Source organism: Diospyros lotus, chromosome 11 (assembly GCF_014633365.1).
Source record: "Diospyros lotus cultivar Yz01 chromosome 11, ASM1463336v1, whole genome shotgun sequence".
In the NCBI taxonomy this organism is placed as follows: Eukaryota; Viridiplantae; Streptophyta; class Magnoliopsida; order Ericales; family Ebenaceae; genus Diospyros; species Diospyros lotus.
The window spans coordinates 2507844-2525200 of record NC_068348.1 but is presented as its reverse complement, the minus strand read 5'-3'; the positions used below and the strand labels follow the sequence as shown (position 1 = coordinate 2525200).

At 37.8% G+C, this 17357-nt stretch overlaps 2 protein-coding genes and 1 pseudogene across 2 annotated transcripts; all 3 read left to right on the top strand.

Moving 5' to 3' along the window:
- Positions 1 to 847: 847 nt before the first annotated feature.
- LOC127813031 (phytosulfokines 3-like) lies at positions 848 to 1706 on the top strand. Its single transcript, XM_052353710.1, has 2 exons — positions 848 to 1032; positions 1183 to 1706. The coding sequence occupies exons 1-2, from the start codon at positions 919 to 921 to the stop codon at positions 1372 to 1374; spliced, it is 306 nt and encodes a 101-aa protein (XP_052209670.1). The 5' UTR covers positions 848 to 918; the 3' UTR covers positions 1375 to 1706.
- LOC127813445 (uncharacterized) lies at positions 1508 to 2291 on the top strand (annotated as a pseudogene).
- A 7961-nt stretch (positions 2292 to 10252) lies between these two features.
- LOC127813444 (glycosyl hydrolase 5 family protein-like) lies at positions 10253 to 16608 on the top strand. The gene is made up of 5 exons (XM_052354404.1): positions 10253 to 10840; positions 10962 to 11544; positions 11682 to 12090; positions 12204 to 12396; positions 16306 to 16608. The coding sequence occupies exons 1-5, from the start codon at positions 10253 to 10255 to the stop codon at positions 16606 to 16608; spliced, it is 2076 nt and encodes a 691-aa protein (XP_052210364.1).
- The last annotated feature ends 749 nt before the right edge of the window (positions 16609 to 17357 follow it).

Here is a 17357-nt window from a genome sequence, read left to right as displayed (position 1 = left end):
AACTTACATTTAGCGGCGCGCAAATTCCATTCCATTTGCCGAGTGCAATTTTGTTCACCCCTTTTAACAGGGGTGATCGTAACCCCCGTCAGTGGGGGTTAAAAAAATAACTTTTTTTTAAAAAAAATAATGTTTTATTTTTATGTTGGAAATTGTAAAAATTAACCATATTTAAAAAAAAAAAATATTTTTAGAACTTAACTAAAAATGTGACAGAATTAAAATTGGATGGATTAAAACTTATAAAAAAATGACAGACTTACAAAAATAATTAACAGGATTAAAACTGAATCAAAACTGGAAAGTAGTTGTTTTCGGCAATTAGTTTGTTTGAGTGGATGAAAATGATTTTTTTTCAGAAAAAAATGATAGACTTACAATAATAATTGACATAATAAAACTGAGTCAAAACTAGAAAGTGATTGTTTTCAGCAATTAGTTTGTTTGAGTGGTTGAAAATATTTTTTTCAAAATAATGACTAAAAATAAATATTTTTTTCAAAACATGATTAATTTTTGCAATTTTCAATATAAGGATAAAATATTATTTTTTCAAAAAAAAAAATATTTTTAACCCCCACTGACGGGGGTTTCGTTCACCCCCGTTAAAGGGGGTGAACAAAATCGCACTCCCATTTGCCTGTCTCCCTCTCTCTCCGTTGAATTTAAGTTAAATGGGGTCCACAAAATTGCACTAGCTTTTACCGGCCACTCCCTCCCCTCCGTTATTTCGGTTCACCATTGACCATTCCAATAAAAAACCCACGCACATATATAATAATATATATGATGGGAAGAGAACTGTTTGGAAATGCTCCACGGCTACTTATTTGTTTTAGATTTGCCCTCTTGTCTACAAATTTCCCAGTCCCCTCCTCTTCAAGACTTCACCAGCTCGCAGTCGGAGTCGGAGAGACAATGGCCAATTTCCCCACCCTCTTCATCATAGCCCTGCTCTTCTTCCCGTTCCTAACGTGCGCCGCCCGCCCGGAGCCCGCTTTTCTCGGCAAGACAGCCCAACATCGCTCCGTGGTGAGTCGCGTTGATTTTCTAGGATAAAAATCAAAATTTATCGTGTCAATACATATACGTAACGTACGCCGCCCTTTCATTTCTTGTAGGTTTCTGATAAATTAATGATTTTGTTTTTCTGTCTGTTCTGTTCTTTTGATGTAAATTAAGGTTGTCGAAGTTGATGATGCGGCGGCGGCGGAGGAGGAGAGCTGCCAAGGAATCGGAGAAGAAGAGTGCTTGATGAGAAGAACACTGGCCGCCCATGTTGATTATATCTACACCTGTGACCCAGAAGCAGAAGCCGCCATGAATACACACACACACACAGACGTATCTCAACCTCCCTGTGTTGGGGATTAATTAGTTTGAGACATGTGTTCATGATTAATTAGTTTGAGTTTGTTTGAGACATGTGTTGATGAGTAGCTGTCCGGTTTCAGATCTTACATACTCGTTCAGTTCGTATGAGTGTATTTGATTGGAAGCATATCGTATGACTGTGTTTGTGGATCGTATTAGTGTTTTTGGTTGCAAGCACAGATTGAGTGTGTTTATAGATCGTATGAATGTCTTCAATTGTAAGTTTAGAATTTGTATGGGGAGAAAATATTTTTTTGATCGAAGGTATTTGATTAATTTTGTATGGAAAGAAAGTCTTTTGATGAGAAGAACACTGGTCGCTCTCTTTATAGATGACATCTCATTTTTATCAAAAGAACTTTTAAGAAAAAAGAATTTAGTATATCAATTCACCCCCTTCCATCTGATTTCTTTAGGTTTAGCCTAAGAGGGAACTGGCTATTTGATGTTTCCCTTGGGGCTTGGGTGCCTCATGTTCCCCGTTGTCAACTGGCTTTCAGAGTTTAACCTCGAGTTATGGCCTCTTTTGCCTTCCGGTCCAGTTGCTCTCTCGAACATCGAGGAGTCGATTCTAGCACGGGACCCAGTTGCCATGGCGCTGAATATGCTTGTGGTCTCAGTATGCGCTCCGGCGTGGGAGGAGATCCTGTTCCGGGGCTTTGTTATCCTTGACCAAGTACATGCCACTATGGTGTTCAATCCTTGTGAGTTCAGTTGCTTTTGCACTAGCCCATTTCAGCATACAGAGAATGCTGCCTCTTATTTTCCTCGGAGTGGTGATGGGTATAATTTTTGCACGTTCAAGGAATCTCTTGCCAACCATGCTCCTGCACAGCCTTTGGAATGGCTTTGTTTTCTTAGATTTGATGAAATAGAATTTGTTTTTTCAGCTTTGTGTAAAAGGTTATGTCTCGCAGGGCCCCCGTTGAGAGGTATACAAATTGAGAGTTGAAATGGTCTCTCTTTTATTAGCATTATCATGCTTGGGAAAGTTATCACCATTTTCAGAGTCTGGCTCTGGATGTGCCATGGCCTGATTGAAAACACGAGGCAATGAGCAAAATATAGTCAATATACCAAACCACATTCTGGGCGCAGTATAAAGATCAAAATTTCAACCAAAGCAACTCTTGTAAATGGTTAACTATTAATAAACATTAAGCACCTTCAGGGGGTAATCATCAAATCTGTTATGTGCAAAGAAACTGCACCATCTAAAACATGAAAGAGACCAAACACTATTAAACCCCGAAGTGTAAGGAACCAGTTTTTTTGACAAGCAACGCAACATATTAACTAAGTCACCTGACCACTCAAAGCAGAAACCCAGACACTCCTACCCATTGCCCTAGGGAATGGGATCTGATCCAGATTGTGAACTCTAATCCTTAATTGAGCATTAAAACACAGGGCCGTAGCCAACAATAGTTAAAAATTCACATAATCTTGACAAAGCACATCTACTGCTCAGCCACAAGACTGCTTAATTCTTCTTTGCTTTCATGGGCCGGAGATGAAGCCGCACGGGCGGAACGACCCTTCTTCGATCCGAGAAGAAGGCTCGCACTACGGCCGGTTTGTCTTTGAGCGATGGGGAAGGTCGAACTAGAGAGAACAAGAGGGAGCAAGTGAGAGAGAAAATAGTGAGAAGAGTGAGAGATTTCACAATGAAAAGGATCGAACAAGAGAGAACACAGAGAGAGAAACTGAGAGAGAAGGGAGAAGAGAGTGAGAGACAGAGCGTCGGAGGGAGGGAAGGACTGAACTTAGAACAGGGGTATTTCTATCAATTGAATTATGGGTAAAATTGTAATTCTGTTCAGGGATGGCACTTCTTCGGGCACTACTTCTGGCCGAATAGAAATTCATCGAAGCTTCTTTAGCAATCTGATTGATGACTCATCAATCAGATTCAATCTGGGCCGTTTATGTGAACAGTGCCGATGGTATTGTGCGCCGTGTCCGTTGATGTCTCCGAGGCTAAACGGCGAACGTTAAGCTTGACGTCGCCGTCCGCACGTGGCGCGATACGGTGTAGCGGATAGTAACGGAGGGTTATAGTCGGGCGCAATACGAGGGAACACGTGGAGTGGGTGCGGACCAGCACGTCCGTTTAGTAGTTTCGTTTACTCATTGCTTTGGTGCGGCGATGGTCACTGTAATGGCTTTCATATCTGGCGACCCTTCGCTCCTAATAAGCCTTGGGACATTTCAGGGTTGGACCGCCATCATAACATATTAATTTTATAATATTTACGGCGTCGACTTGTTACATGATATAAAAAATATAATATATATTGTAAAGATGTAATAATAAATTTATAATTTTGAGAGTGTTTATTTTTAATTTTTGAGAGATTTGTAAAATAAAAGACGATCAAGACCGTGGGGTCTCCAATCTTTCGATGCTTAAATTAATTTTTGTTTAAAATTATATAAATTTAAGAAAAAAATGATTTGAGTAACGTTGTAGTCATATCTTAAATTTTTTGAAATTATCTATATCAAATTTTTAAACACAGACATTAAATGTGAGGCCCTTGTCAAGGTCGATCTCTCTACACTACTTGGAAATGGCTTTTGAGTTTCCCAGGAACTATTCTATTAGGAAACTCTCTTAGGTCTTCTTCTCTTGAGCTTATTTCAGCATTAAACTTGTTTTCTTAGACAACAATATGATCTACTAAAAAGTGTATCTTAACTCTCAGGATACAGATCAAGTGGTTGGACCATCATAAATTAAAATTCGCACTAATAAATCGTTGATTCGATTTCTTACCATACGCAATGAGACAAAACATCTACATGTAATTTATCTCTTTTGAAAACATAAGGGGTGGGGACCGCGCAATAACACTAATCCCAAAAAATGTATATTATAGTTATTATGTAAAAAAATTTCATGTATATATAATGTTGGACCGAGCGGAAGACTCAACAAGACAGAAAATAAATGGCTGATTCAAAACCCTAATACTTTCGGCAGAATCAATAACACACTTAAGCAACAGTATGTTAAACAAAACAAAACGAACAGGAAATAAAAGAAGAGGACATTAGAAATTTTACCGTGGTTCACCCAAATGGCTATGTCCACGTTGAGCTCAGTAAAAAAGAACTCACTGCACTATATCGAGTAGGGTTACAAGAATCAGAACTGTACATCAATGGTTCTTCTAACAAAAAGGCCTCACAATCACCAAATACAGATTAGAAGCAAACCTAAGAACCAAATATTACAACGAGAAAAGAATCTATACAAACCAAAAGACAGAGCTTACTCAAAGAAACCCACAACCGATTACTCTCTCTTCTTCCCCTTTCTTTCTGCGATATTTCTCGTCTTCATTATCATCCCGAGGCACTATTCCATTTATATGAGAGTTGAACGGCTAGGATTGAGATTGAAAAAGGCAGCATTGATGGCCATCAGTTAATCGTAGAACATAATTAACAAAAAGGCAGAGAGGACAAGCAAGGGGCGTCGGGCAGAGCAAGGACAATCAAGAGGCATCGGATATCAGAGAGACGAGGCCTTGATGGTTGCAAAGTGGTCGTCCATCAACCGTCCACGTGGACTGCTGAGGTTGCCAAAATTGCCCTCCAATAAGACGATAGCGATTAGATGCTTCACCCACAACAATCTCCACCTTGAAGCATCCAGGGGAGAATGAACCCAATACTCAAAACATAGTGCAGCATACTTCAATTTCATACCATCATCGCTCCAGTCAGTTGAAGGATCAATCGACATCAATGTGCACCAGATTCAAGCAAAGCTTGAACTTGGCTGCAGTCAAGATCTTGGTTCCCATATCAGCTGGATTTTCCTCAGTAGAAACCTTTTTAATCATCACAGTTCCATTTGCTACCAGTTCTCGGACAAAATGAAACTTTACCTCAATGTGCTTAGACCTCTCATGATATACCGGATTTTTACAGAGATGGATAGCACTTTGAGTATCCGAGAATACCACCACCTTGCTTTGAAGCAAATTGATTTCCCTCAGGAGGCCTTGAAGCCATGTGGCTTCTTTAAAGGCATCAGTGATTGCCACATATTCTGTTTCAGTAGAAGACAATGCAACCAAAGGCTGCAATTGTGACTTCCAGCTGATGCAGTTACCTTCTAATGTGAAGAAGTAAGCTGTAGTGAATTTCCTGGAGTCTTTGTCACCTGCAAAATCTGAATCTACATACCCCACTAGATCAAGATTATCATATCTTCTTTTATGACACAAACCAATGTTAACAGAACCATTTATATATCTAAACAATTATTTCAAGGCATCCCAATGGGGTTTCCCAGGGTTTGACATGTATCTACTTAGTAAAGAAATTGAATAAGCAAGGTTAGGCCTGGTACTAATCATAGAATACATAATAGTTCCTATGGCATTTGCATAGGGTACATTTTCCATTTTAATGATTTCAGAATTTGAGGTGGGACATTGAGCTTTTGAAAGCAAAAAATGACCAGCCAAGGGAGCCGAAACAGCTTTACAATTATTCATGCCAAATCTTTGCACAACTTTTAACAAGTAATCGTGTTGCTGAATTTTTAAACTGAAATTGCTTATATTTTTTTCTATTTTCATTCCTAGGATTTTCTTAGCATGCCCTAAGTCTTTCATGTCAAATTTCATATTTAACATAGATTTCAATTCATTGATTTTAGTCTTGGATTTTCTAATTAACAGTATATCATCTACATATAGAAGCAAATAAATAGGAATATCTAAAATGGTGAAATAGAAGCAATTATCATACTGACTCCTAACAAAGCCAATTTCTGAAACAAATTGGTCAAATTTCTTATACCATTGTCTAGGTGACTGTTTTAGGCCATACAATGATTTCTTTAATAAACAGACATGCTGAGGTTTATTAGAGTCAGTATATCCAACCAGCTGAACCATATATATTTATTCCTCCAAGTCACCATGCAAGAAGGCAGTCTTAACATCTAGTTGTTCAAGTTCTAAGTCAAAAAAATGAATAGTAATAGCTATCATTAAACGGATAGTTTTAAACTTGACAACTGGGGAAAATATTTCATTGTAATATATTCCCTCTCTTTGGGTAAAACCCTTTACAACTAACCTTGCCTTGTACTTAATTGGTTCAAAGGGTGACATACCCTCTTTTAATTTGTACAGCCACTTACATTGGATTAATTTTTGATCATTTGGTCTGGGAATAAGTTCCCAAGTCCTATTTGCAGCAAGAGATGTCATTTCCTCATCCATGGCTTGCTGCAATTTAACACTATCTTGAGAGTTGACAGTCTCCTCAAAAGTAGAAGGCTCACTATCCCTCAATTCATACCTAGCAACCAGGGCACAATAAACTAAATCTGAATATGCATATCTTGAGGGTGGTCTCACTGCCCTTTTGCTCCTATCCCTAGCTAGTTGATGGTCACTAAGATTCTCCTCAATTTTCATGTATACATAATGTTGGACCGAGCGAAAGACTCAACAAGAAAGCTAATAAATGGCTGATTCAAAACCCTAATACTTTCAGCAGAATCAATGACACACTTAAGCAACAATATGTTAAACAAAACAAAACGAACAGGAAATAAAAGAAGAGGACACCAGAAATTTTACCATGGTTCACCCAAATGGCTACGTCCACGTTGAGTTTGGTAAGAAAGAACTCACTACACTATATTGAGTAGGGTTACAAGGATCGGAAATATACATCAATGGTTCTTCTAACAAAAAGGCCTCACAATCATCAAATACAGATTAGAAGCAAACCTAAGAACCAAATATTACAACGAGAAAAGAATCTATACAAACCAAAAGACAGAGCTTACTCAAAGAACCCCACAACCGATTACTCTCTCTTCTTCCTCTTTCTTTCTGCGATATTTCTCGTCTTCATTATCATCCCGAGGCACTATTCCATTTATATGAGAGTTAAACGGCTGGGATTGAAATTGAAAAAGACAACATCAATGGCCATCGATTAATCGTAGAACACGATTAACAAAAAGGTAGAGAAAACAAGCAAAGGGCATCGGGCAGAGCAAGGACAATCAAGAGGCGCCGGATATCAGAGAGACGAGGCCTTGATGGTTGCAAAGTGGCCGTCCATCAGCCGTCCACGTGGACTGCTGAGGTTGCCAAAATTGCCCTTCAACAAGACGACAGCGATTAGATGCTTCACCCACAACATATAATATATTTTTCATATTATACAATGATCCTTTCTTGCTATACGTCACATTTTTATGTAGAATATTGGTGCTACGGGGTGAGGATAAACTCTACCGATATTGTTATATTGTATAGTACTATGGTTATCGTGCTTTTATTATTTTATAGTATAAAAATAGTATTTTGTAATTAAAAGTGATATTAAATTTATCAAGGTGAAAGCTGTTAGACAGCATCATTTATATACCTATTGTTCACGTTCACGAGATAATCAAACATTTAACTTAGTGTGAGTTAATCAAGACATTATTTAATTAATAGTAATTATAAAATTAGTTAATTTAAAAGTTTCAGGATTAAATTTAAAGGCTATTTAAAAGTAAGGGGAGAGATTTATTCAGATTAAACCACATTGTTTACTATTAGCAATTACCTTTAAAAGCCAGGTGAGCAATCTAATTGGTACAAATTGCAAATCATGAGACGTGTAATTTACCATCTTCTTCTTGGTCACTTTTGTTCTTTAGTCAATCAATTAGTATTAGTACTAATTCGTTGTCCCTGTCAATCGACACTATCGAGATATGGTCTTTTTACATAAAATAATACTATATTATAAAGAGAATCAAATTTACGTCAGAATTTTTGGTAAAAAAAATGGCATAAAATGGTGGGTTAGGTTATTTGTGGAGGTTGAGGAGACTAGATATTGTGTCTATTTATAAGTTTATCCCCAAAGGTTTCTTCTTAGGAAAGTTAATTGCAGTCAAATTTATTATATTAACTGCCTCAAGCAAAATGCAAGGGATGAGGTCCACACCCTCCTATAATTTTTTTATACGCATCAAACAAACTTTATATCATGTGTCCTACCAACAAAAACGCGATCAAGAGGTAACACGTGGTCGAGTGCAATTTTGTTCACTCCTTTAACGGGGTGATCATCACCCTCACTGCTTTTGTGAGGGTGAAAAGTAACGGAACGATATGTGAATAATATTTGATTGCCGTTTCATTACTTTTCACCCTTACAAAAGTAGTGAAGGTGATAATCACCTCGTTAAAGGGAGTAAATAAAATCGCACTCCACGTGGCCTATTAGTTCCTTTGCTACTCGATGAAATGTTCCAAGCTTATGATATCCTATCCCCGTAAGTTTAAAAATTTTGGGCATGATATCATACCAAAAATCTCACTTAATGTTGAGAGATCAACCTATAAAAAAGATAAAGTCTTTAAATAAATATATTTGATATTTATCTTTAAAGACTATTATTATTCACTTTAACTCCTCAAGTTAATTTAATCGTCAAAAACTATATGAAGATGAAGCCTCACCTTTGTAGAAATTTAAACACTTAATATACTTATATTCAATGAAATGGGTCTTAACTAAACCAGATTGTCTAAGCATATGAGAATGTAACAAATTTTTGACGTAATTTTGTACCATGGAAACTTCATGCAACCATCACTCATATTATATAAATATATTTTATGTATAATCAAGATAAACATGAAGTTTTATGTATGTATTATGGTTTTGCAAATGTAATTTTTGAATTAGCTATATAATTAATATTGCCCCACTTTGTAGGGTAAATTGTCTTTTTAAATTTAGATTGATTATTTAATAGGAAAAGGGTAATTTTTTTTTTTGATTAATGCATCATCATAAGCGCCCCTCACTATTCAGGCCCACGATATTAGCAGGAGATATAAATTAGAGAACTCAGCAGTCAATTCGATCCCTAACTCCACTATAAACGTGAAAGCGACAAGTGAATTTTAACTTTCAAAATTGCTCTAACTATTGAACTCCCCCCCCCCACCCCCACAACATCACCTCAGGAAATTGCCAACGGAACTAAATGTAGAAAATACGCACAAAATAAGTCTAATAATTAATAATGTAGGTGGAAGGTAGAACGACTCAAATTTGGAATTGATCCAAAACTTCATCAGTGTTTAATTTAATAAGCAAACAAACAAAGCGGACACACAAAGAGAGTTGTGAGGAAAACTGCAACATGTAATTCACATGAAATCTATTAAAAAAACCTTAATGGAATCCTAAAGAAATTAATTTATTGAAATGGAGAGAGGAAAACTACAACATCTCAGGCACATGAAATCTAGAGAAAAAAAACACTAATCTCTCTAAATAAGACAGATCTAAAGCTATATATGATCAGCTCAAGTAGCAGGAGATGTAGTAGATATGGGAGAAATAATTTGACAGAGTTAACATGAGAAAGTAAGTAGATCGAGTCAAAGTGTTCTTGAATTAATTTAAAAAATAATTAGAGCGTGTTTGATAGACATGAAAAATGAGGGTGAAATTTATTTTTCATCTAAATTTCAGACAATTCTATCAAACAGCTTTTCAATTCCATGGAATTCGAATTCCATTTTAGTTCAAAAAGTGAATATTTTCTTTGAAATCAAGAAATTAAAATTCTTAGGAGTTAGAGTGAGAATTGAAATTCCATGGAATTAGAATTCCACTCTCATTTTTCAACTCTATCAAATGCACCCTTATAGTTACATTTTCTTTAGGAATTGGATAAAAATTTGTTCTATTTTTATCCCCTTTTTTATCTTCTAGATTAGGCCGGATTAATAGCCTATTTAAAGGCTCTAAAGGGAGAGATTTTTTCAAATTAAATCTCATTGTTTATTATTAGCAATTACGTTACAAATTACAAATCATGAGGCATCCGCAATTGACCGTCTTCTTCCTGATCACTCTGTTCTTCAGTCGGCCAGTTAATGTTAGTTCCGATTCGCTGCCCCTGTCAACGCAATCAAGATGGGTGGTTTCTTCATCCGGGGATCGTATCAAGTTGAGATGCGTGAACTGGTCAGGCCATTTACATGGCATGGTGGTCGAGGGGATTCACAAGCAGCCAGTGAAGGACATTGCGGCTAGGGTTGCTTCGTTAGGGTTTAACTGTGTTCGGCTCACTTGGGCCACCTATATGTTCACAAGGGGCCACCATACCAATCTAACTGTGGCTCAGTCCCTCGAGAGATGGAACTTAACCGATGCCAAGGCCGGGGTGTACAAGCACAACCCTCATGTTCTAGGCCTCAACCTCCTCGAGGCTCAGAAAGCTGTAGTCGACGAGCTTGCAGCACATGATGTCATGGTGGTGCTAGACAACCATGTTAGCTTACCCAAGTGGTGCTGTGCCGACAAAGATGGCAACGGGTTCTTCGGAGACAAGTACTTCAATCCCCATGAATGGTTGAAAGGCTTAGCAACCGTAGCTAGGCTATACAAAGGCAATCCTGGGGTGGGTGAATTTTTTTTTGAACCCTGATATATACTTTGTTTGAAAACACTCTTGCTGATAATATATATATATACATAACCGAGTTATAAAGGCCTGATATATATGTTGTTGTCGTTTACAGGTGATTGCGATGAGCATGAGAAACGAGCTAAGAGGGCCGCGCCAGAACCGGAGAGGTTGGTACAAGTACATAAAGAAAGGTGCAGAAATCATTCACAGGACAAACCCAGATGTCCTGGTGATTGTCTCAGGCTTGTCTTATGATACATCTCTAAGGTTCCTAAAGCAAAAGCCCCTTAAATTGAACATAGGCAAGAAGCTGGTCTACGAGGGTCATTGGTACCCATTTGTTGACCCAACTGAGAAGTGGCTGTACCAGCCCAACGAGTTCTGCGGCAATGCCACCAGGCTGTTCATTGATAAAATTGGGTTTCTGCAAATACAGTTTCCATTTTTTCTGAGTGAATTTGGCATGAATATGAAGGATGTAGAAGAGAAACAAGATAGGTATATGAGCTGCTTGCTGGCCCATGTGGCTGAGCAAGATCTTGAGTGGGCTTTGTGGACTCTGCAAGGAAGCTACATTCTTAGAGAAGGCAAGGTTGGGATGGAGGAATCCTTCGGAATGTTGACAGCCAATTGGGACCATGTTCGAAGCTCAGAGATGCAGTCAAGGTTGCAGCTTATTCAACAAATCAACCGGGGTACGTTGACAGCCAATTTAAGTTGTTCTTATCCAATTAGTTATCTCAAATTGGATTGAATATCTGAACTTTATCTCTATCATATTGGACCCTAAAAGATATGTGATTCTTCCATATTTATATCAATTTGGTTGCAGATCCGAAAGCACATCATCGAAGCTACAACATCCTATTTCATCCAAAAACCGGGCAGTGCGTGGAGGTTGGCGAGGATGGAATTTACCTGAGAGATTGCAAGAGCTGGGCGAGGTGGAGCCACCTCAAAGGCGGTCCGATCAGCTTAATGGGCGGCGACAGGAGGTGCCTGGCGGCGGTCGGAGAAGGGCTGCCGGCGATCGTGACGAGTAATTGCTCGAGTAACTGGAACATGGTTTCTGGGTCGAAGCTTCATTTAGCCAGCAGAGACGAACATGGAAGATATCTGTGTTTGGATTGGGATTCTTCCGGCTCCTCTGGCTCTTCAAGAATCCTCACCAACAAGTGTCTTTGCTTGGGATCTGATCTTCAAGATGTTCCTCGCTGCGAGGATGATCCCCAGAGACAGTGGTTCAAGATGATCCCATCCAATCATAAATGAAAATAAATACCAACAAGATTAGAGTTTAGAGTTTCGAGTTTCGATTTGAAGATTGTGTCATAAATTGTCGATTGCGTTGCAGCCGTCCGCCAACTCCTTCTGCGTCGCGGTCTTTGTCCATCAAGCTCTACTTGCGTCACTATTTGTCTCTGTCGAGCCTTGTCTCAGTCCAAATTAGTCCCTTTAGGTTGTCATCTCCGTCTTTCTCCATCTCTGTCCATCGAGCTCCACCTACATTGCCATCTCTATCCATCTCCGCCCAGATTAGTCTATGTGTGAGACGTCGCCTCAGCCTCTCACCATCACCGTCTCGCTCGCCTCTCGTCGGGCACCATTTGCCATTTGGTCCTTTGTCCAACTCTCTCCCCTCTCTCTCTTTGTTTTTTTAATAATATTTTTTTAGATTACAGCTAAATAACAAAAAAATACATATAAAAAACACATTTTAAAAAATTATTTTCTAAAAAACAAACGGAGGTTAAATATATTATTTCCCAGAGACAACAGCAACAAGGAGTATTTATTAATGCTGAAGGAGGCACGGATATGTCACGTGAGAGAGGGTCCCGCTAAAATACTTCACCACAGCAGGACCCCAGATTCGTACCCCACATCCTACGGTCGCTACCTCTCCATCATTACCCTTCATCTCCTTGCCCTTGGGATGCGAGCCCACCCCCAGTCAATTGATTCAACGACGGTAATGATTCAGTCAGGGGAATTCAATCTAAAGGTCAAATCTTTTTATAATTGCTCCCGTTGTTTTTATGTTGGGATGGAAAATGGGCCGGCCCAGCCTCTTACTGTAGCAGACTGACTGGCCCGATCTGCCCAGCAAAATGAGGGTCGGACTAGGCTAGTGATATGTGACCCCCAGCTCAGCCTTGCCTGGCCCACCAAAATGGCCCGCGGGCCGGCCCACCAACTAGCTCGCTAAAATGGCCCAGCTCGGCCCATTAAAAAATAAAAAATATATATAAAAAATTATGTTTGTAATTAGTAATTATAAACATATTTTAAACATAATTTTATTGTAATGTTTATAAACATATAATGTTTATTATGTTTGTAAAATTATGTTTATAAGTTTGTAAACATAATTTTACAAACATAAAAATTATAAGTAAACAATTTTAAAAAATATTAGTTACAAACATATTTCAAAAAATATTAATTACATTTGAGAAAAAAATAAAAAAATAGACTAATAAAAGGCAAGGAGATGATAGCTTTTAGGTAAAATTACCATCTGCACTAAAAAAAATAAAAGGTAGAATAGACTAATATATCTTAAATTTATGATTAATTTTAAATTTGATCTAGTTTTGACTTTTATTTTAATTTAGTCATTGAACTTTTACTTTTATTTTAATTTTATCATTGATCTAGCAAGCGTGTGCCCTACCTAGAGATGGCAAAATGGGCTTGGCCCGACAGGCTGGCCCGTTGGGGCCCGGCCCGGCACCGGGCTAGGGCCAACATTTTGCTGGCCCATTTAAGGCCGGGTCGATTTGGCCCCGCCCGCTTGGCCCGGCGGGCCAAATGGTGGCGGGCCAAGCTGGCCCGCTTGGCTCGCTAATCTCGCCCTCGCCCTCTGTCGCCCTTGCCCTGTCCCTCGCCCTCACGTCGCTCTCTGTCTCGCCCTCGCCCTCGCCCGCGCCCCTCGCTCGCCCTCTGTCTCGCCCTCGCCCTCACCCCCAGTCGCCCTCTGTCTCACCTTCGCCCTCTATCGCCCTCGCCCTCGCCCTCACCCTCGCCCTCGCCCACGCCCCTCGCCCTCGCTCGCCCTCTATCGCTGATTAGTGGTTAATTTTGTAAAAATTTTGTTATAATTATACCCTTCTTTCGATCTTAAATATGGTTTAAATTAGATATTAATATATATTTTATGGTTATATGTAAATTTAAATTGAAAGATGAATGAAATGAAGTTCTAAAGTAAATAATAATAATATATAAAATTATATATAATACATATATATCATTATATGCATGCATGTAATATATATATAATATAATCTAATATATATATGTGCCATGTGTAATACATATATATAATATATAATTTATTAATAACATTAAATTATTTTTATTTTTTTTAGGCATGAAGAATTCAAGCCCATGAAGAATTAAAGTCCATGAAGAATTCAAGCCCATGAAGAATTAAGGCCCAATTTGAGCAACTCATGGAAAATATTATTTGGAGAAGGCCCAAGGATTATTTTTAATCCTAATGAAGATTAAAAACCAATTTATAGAAATCTATTTTTATTTTTTATGTGAGAGCTTTATTAGGTGTGTTTTTTAGCTAAAATTCATTTAACTATTAGGTGGATATTATAGCTAAAATCCATTTAACTTTATGAGTGCTTTATTAGGTATGTATTTTAGCTAAAATCCATTTAACTTTAAGGTGTGTATTATAGCTAAAATCCATTTAACTTTAAGTGTGTGAGTGCCCATTAGATATAATTATGTCTAATTGAATAATTAAAATTGTGTGGTTTGTATTGCATCTTGTGGCCTATAAATAGCTCACTTGATTGCATTTGTAAGTGTGATTATTATTCTTGAATAAAAGTTTAGTTGTTTCCTTATAATTCTCTCTTTGAGAATTGTTCTTGTTCTTTCTCATTTTCTTTAGTACTTTCTCTTATAATCTTACTTTTTTTTCTTTCTTCTTTTAAATTCTTATGTCATTTATTATTACTTTATTATTCACCGCCTAAATGGCCAGTTAATTTGTGCCTTTAAATTTCTGTAATTTTAATTCTTGTCATTTAATTATTCACCGCCTAAATGGCCGGTTAGTTTATGCCTTTAAATTTATGCAATTTTAATTCTTGTCATTTAATTATCCACCGCCTAAATGACCGGTTAGTTTATGCTTTTAAATTTCTTGTCATTTAAATTTTGTTATTTAAATTGCGTCATTTAAATTTCTGTCAATTAACTTTCAAATAAAAATGAGTAGTTAAATCTAATCTTGGGTTAAGGCAAGGACAGTGTCCAATGCCAATGATTCCCAAAGAAAGCTGCGCTTTAAATAAGTAACATTAATTTAAATTTCAGTATGAGTGTGTATTAATTATTAAAAAATTACTAGGTTTGGATTGGAGCGTAAGCCTAACTTAGAGCTTTCATGCCATGTATGAGAGTTACTAGAACTAGAAACGCTATCATACCTAAATCCAGATGATTAATTTAGTTGTTTTGTGTATTAATTGCAATTGGATTTATGGTGGTTGCTTAAATTAGAATCTCGCATATCATGTATGGGGATTGCTTAATCTAGAACTATCATCATCTCTAATTGCATTTAATAACAAACCCTCATATCTGAAATTAAATTAATGTTGCTAAATTTTTATGCTAAAATTTGGGAATCAACGGGTTGGTACTGAAATTGTCTTAACTCAAGCACTATCCAAATTCATATTTTTACGTTTAATGTTTATTTCAATTTTTGCCTTACTTTATTTTCTAGTATCTGTTGTCTAAAAACAAAACCATAAAAAATCTTGTTGTCAATTTGTCCAAATGCGTGTGCGTGTGTGTGACATTCTTTTTCTTTTGCCATAAATAAATCTCTCAGTGGACGACCTGGATTCATCCAGAAAATATAAATTTAAATTTGGACTACAACTGCACTCGTACACTGGCGAGTATAAACCTCTCACTAAAATAAAAAAAATATAAAAGTTTTATTATGATTTGTTTTTATTGTGTTTTAATTGCAGGGTGAGAGTGCAGTCAATCGCCCGCGCCCCTCGCTCTCAGTCTCGCCCCTCGCCCTTTTTCGCTCACTACTTGCTACCCGTTTGGCCCGCGGGCCCGTGTAAGGCCGGGCTAGGGCCAGCAATCTGCTGGCCCGTTTTTAAGCGGGCCGATTTGGCCCAGCCCGTTTGCCATCTCTAGCCCTACCTTACATAGCAGTTGTTATGATATGCTAATGTGTTCAATAATGAATACATCAACAAAACGACGTCGTCTAACCAACCATGGCCAAAGCTATCGCTAGCGGCAGTATATGTCATCGCCATTCATGTCGCTGGCGAGCATGGGTCAACATCGACATTGTCGACTGAGGCTAGAAATCAACCATAGTTGGAAATCGGCCATGCCCATGGGCTTTGTTGTCTTCTCTGTTGTGGGTCACAGTCATGGTTTTCATGTCCAGCTAGGACTGGGACTCACACACTGTAGACGAGATTGCCTTCTTCTCGTGGGTTCACCATGGAGATGATGAAGACCAAAGGAAATTGATAGAGATGGTTTCGTTGGTTAACATGGGGCGATATGGAAGTCGTGGATCTGTCCATGGCAATGGGCGATGTTTCAGTGATGGTGGACATTGCGTCGTCATGATCGTGGTCGTCGTGTCATCGGCTATGGCGTCATCCTCTCAATCGATTGAATCGTTCGATTTCTGGTCTTCTGCCCTCCTTCTTCTTGTTCCAATCGACAACCTCTATAGCTACTGTTAATGGGAGCAAGCTAGCAGCTAGAGCCATCGACAATGATGGTAAGGAAGACAGAGCGGTCAACAACAATTAGATGAAGAGAGAGGTAGAAGGAAGTGGCTGACGACAATGAAGGAGGAAGACGTCGGCGACGGGAGATGGATGAAGCAAATCCTAAGTGATTTGGGGGAAGAAGGTGGGTTAACCCATTAAGTTGCTGGGTTGACCTATTGGGTCAGATCTGAACCAATTTGACTCAATCCATTTATAAATCCATGAACGAATTTGGATCACTAAATCCGTGATAGAACCCAAAAATGGTGCCATTTTGCTGACGTGTCCAATAATGGACACGTCAACACGCCACATCAGTTGCCACATAAGTTGAAACACACACTTATTAGATCAAGGATAAAATTAAAACAAAAGTGAAAGTTCGATGACCAAATTAAAGCAAATGTCAAAATTGAATAAAATTAAAAATTGATCATAAGTTTAGGATATATTAGTCTATTCGTCCAAAATAAAAATATTTTTTACATTTTAAAAATGTAGAAATATCTTCTAAATTTAGAGTCAATATAAAGATTTTTTAATATATTAATAAGAAAAAAATATAGTTAGAATTAAAAAAATTAAAATTAATAAATTTGTAATTGTGAGAAAGTGTTTGTGTTTAATTTTTAGTTTTTGAGAGATCTATAAAATAAAAGAGAAATAGAGGCATGGGGTGTCTCCCCAATGTTTAAATCAATCTTTTTGGAAAACTATAT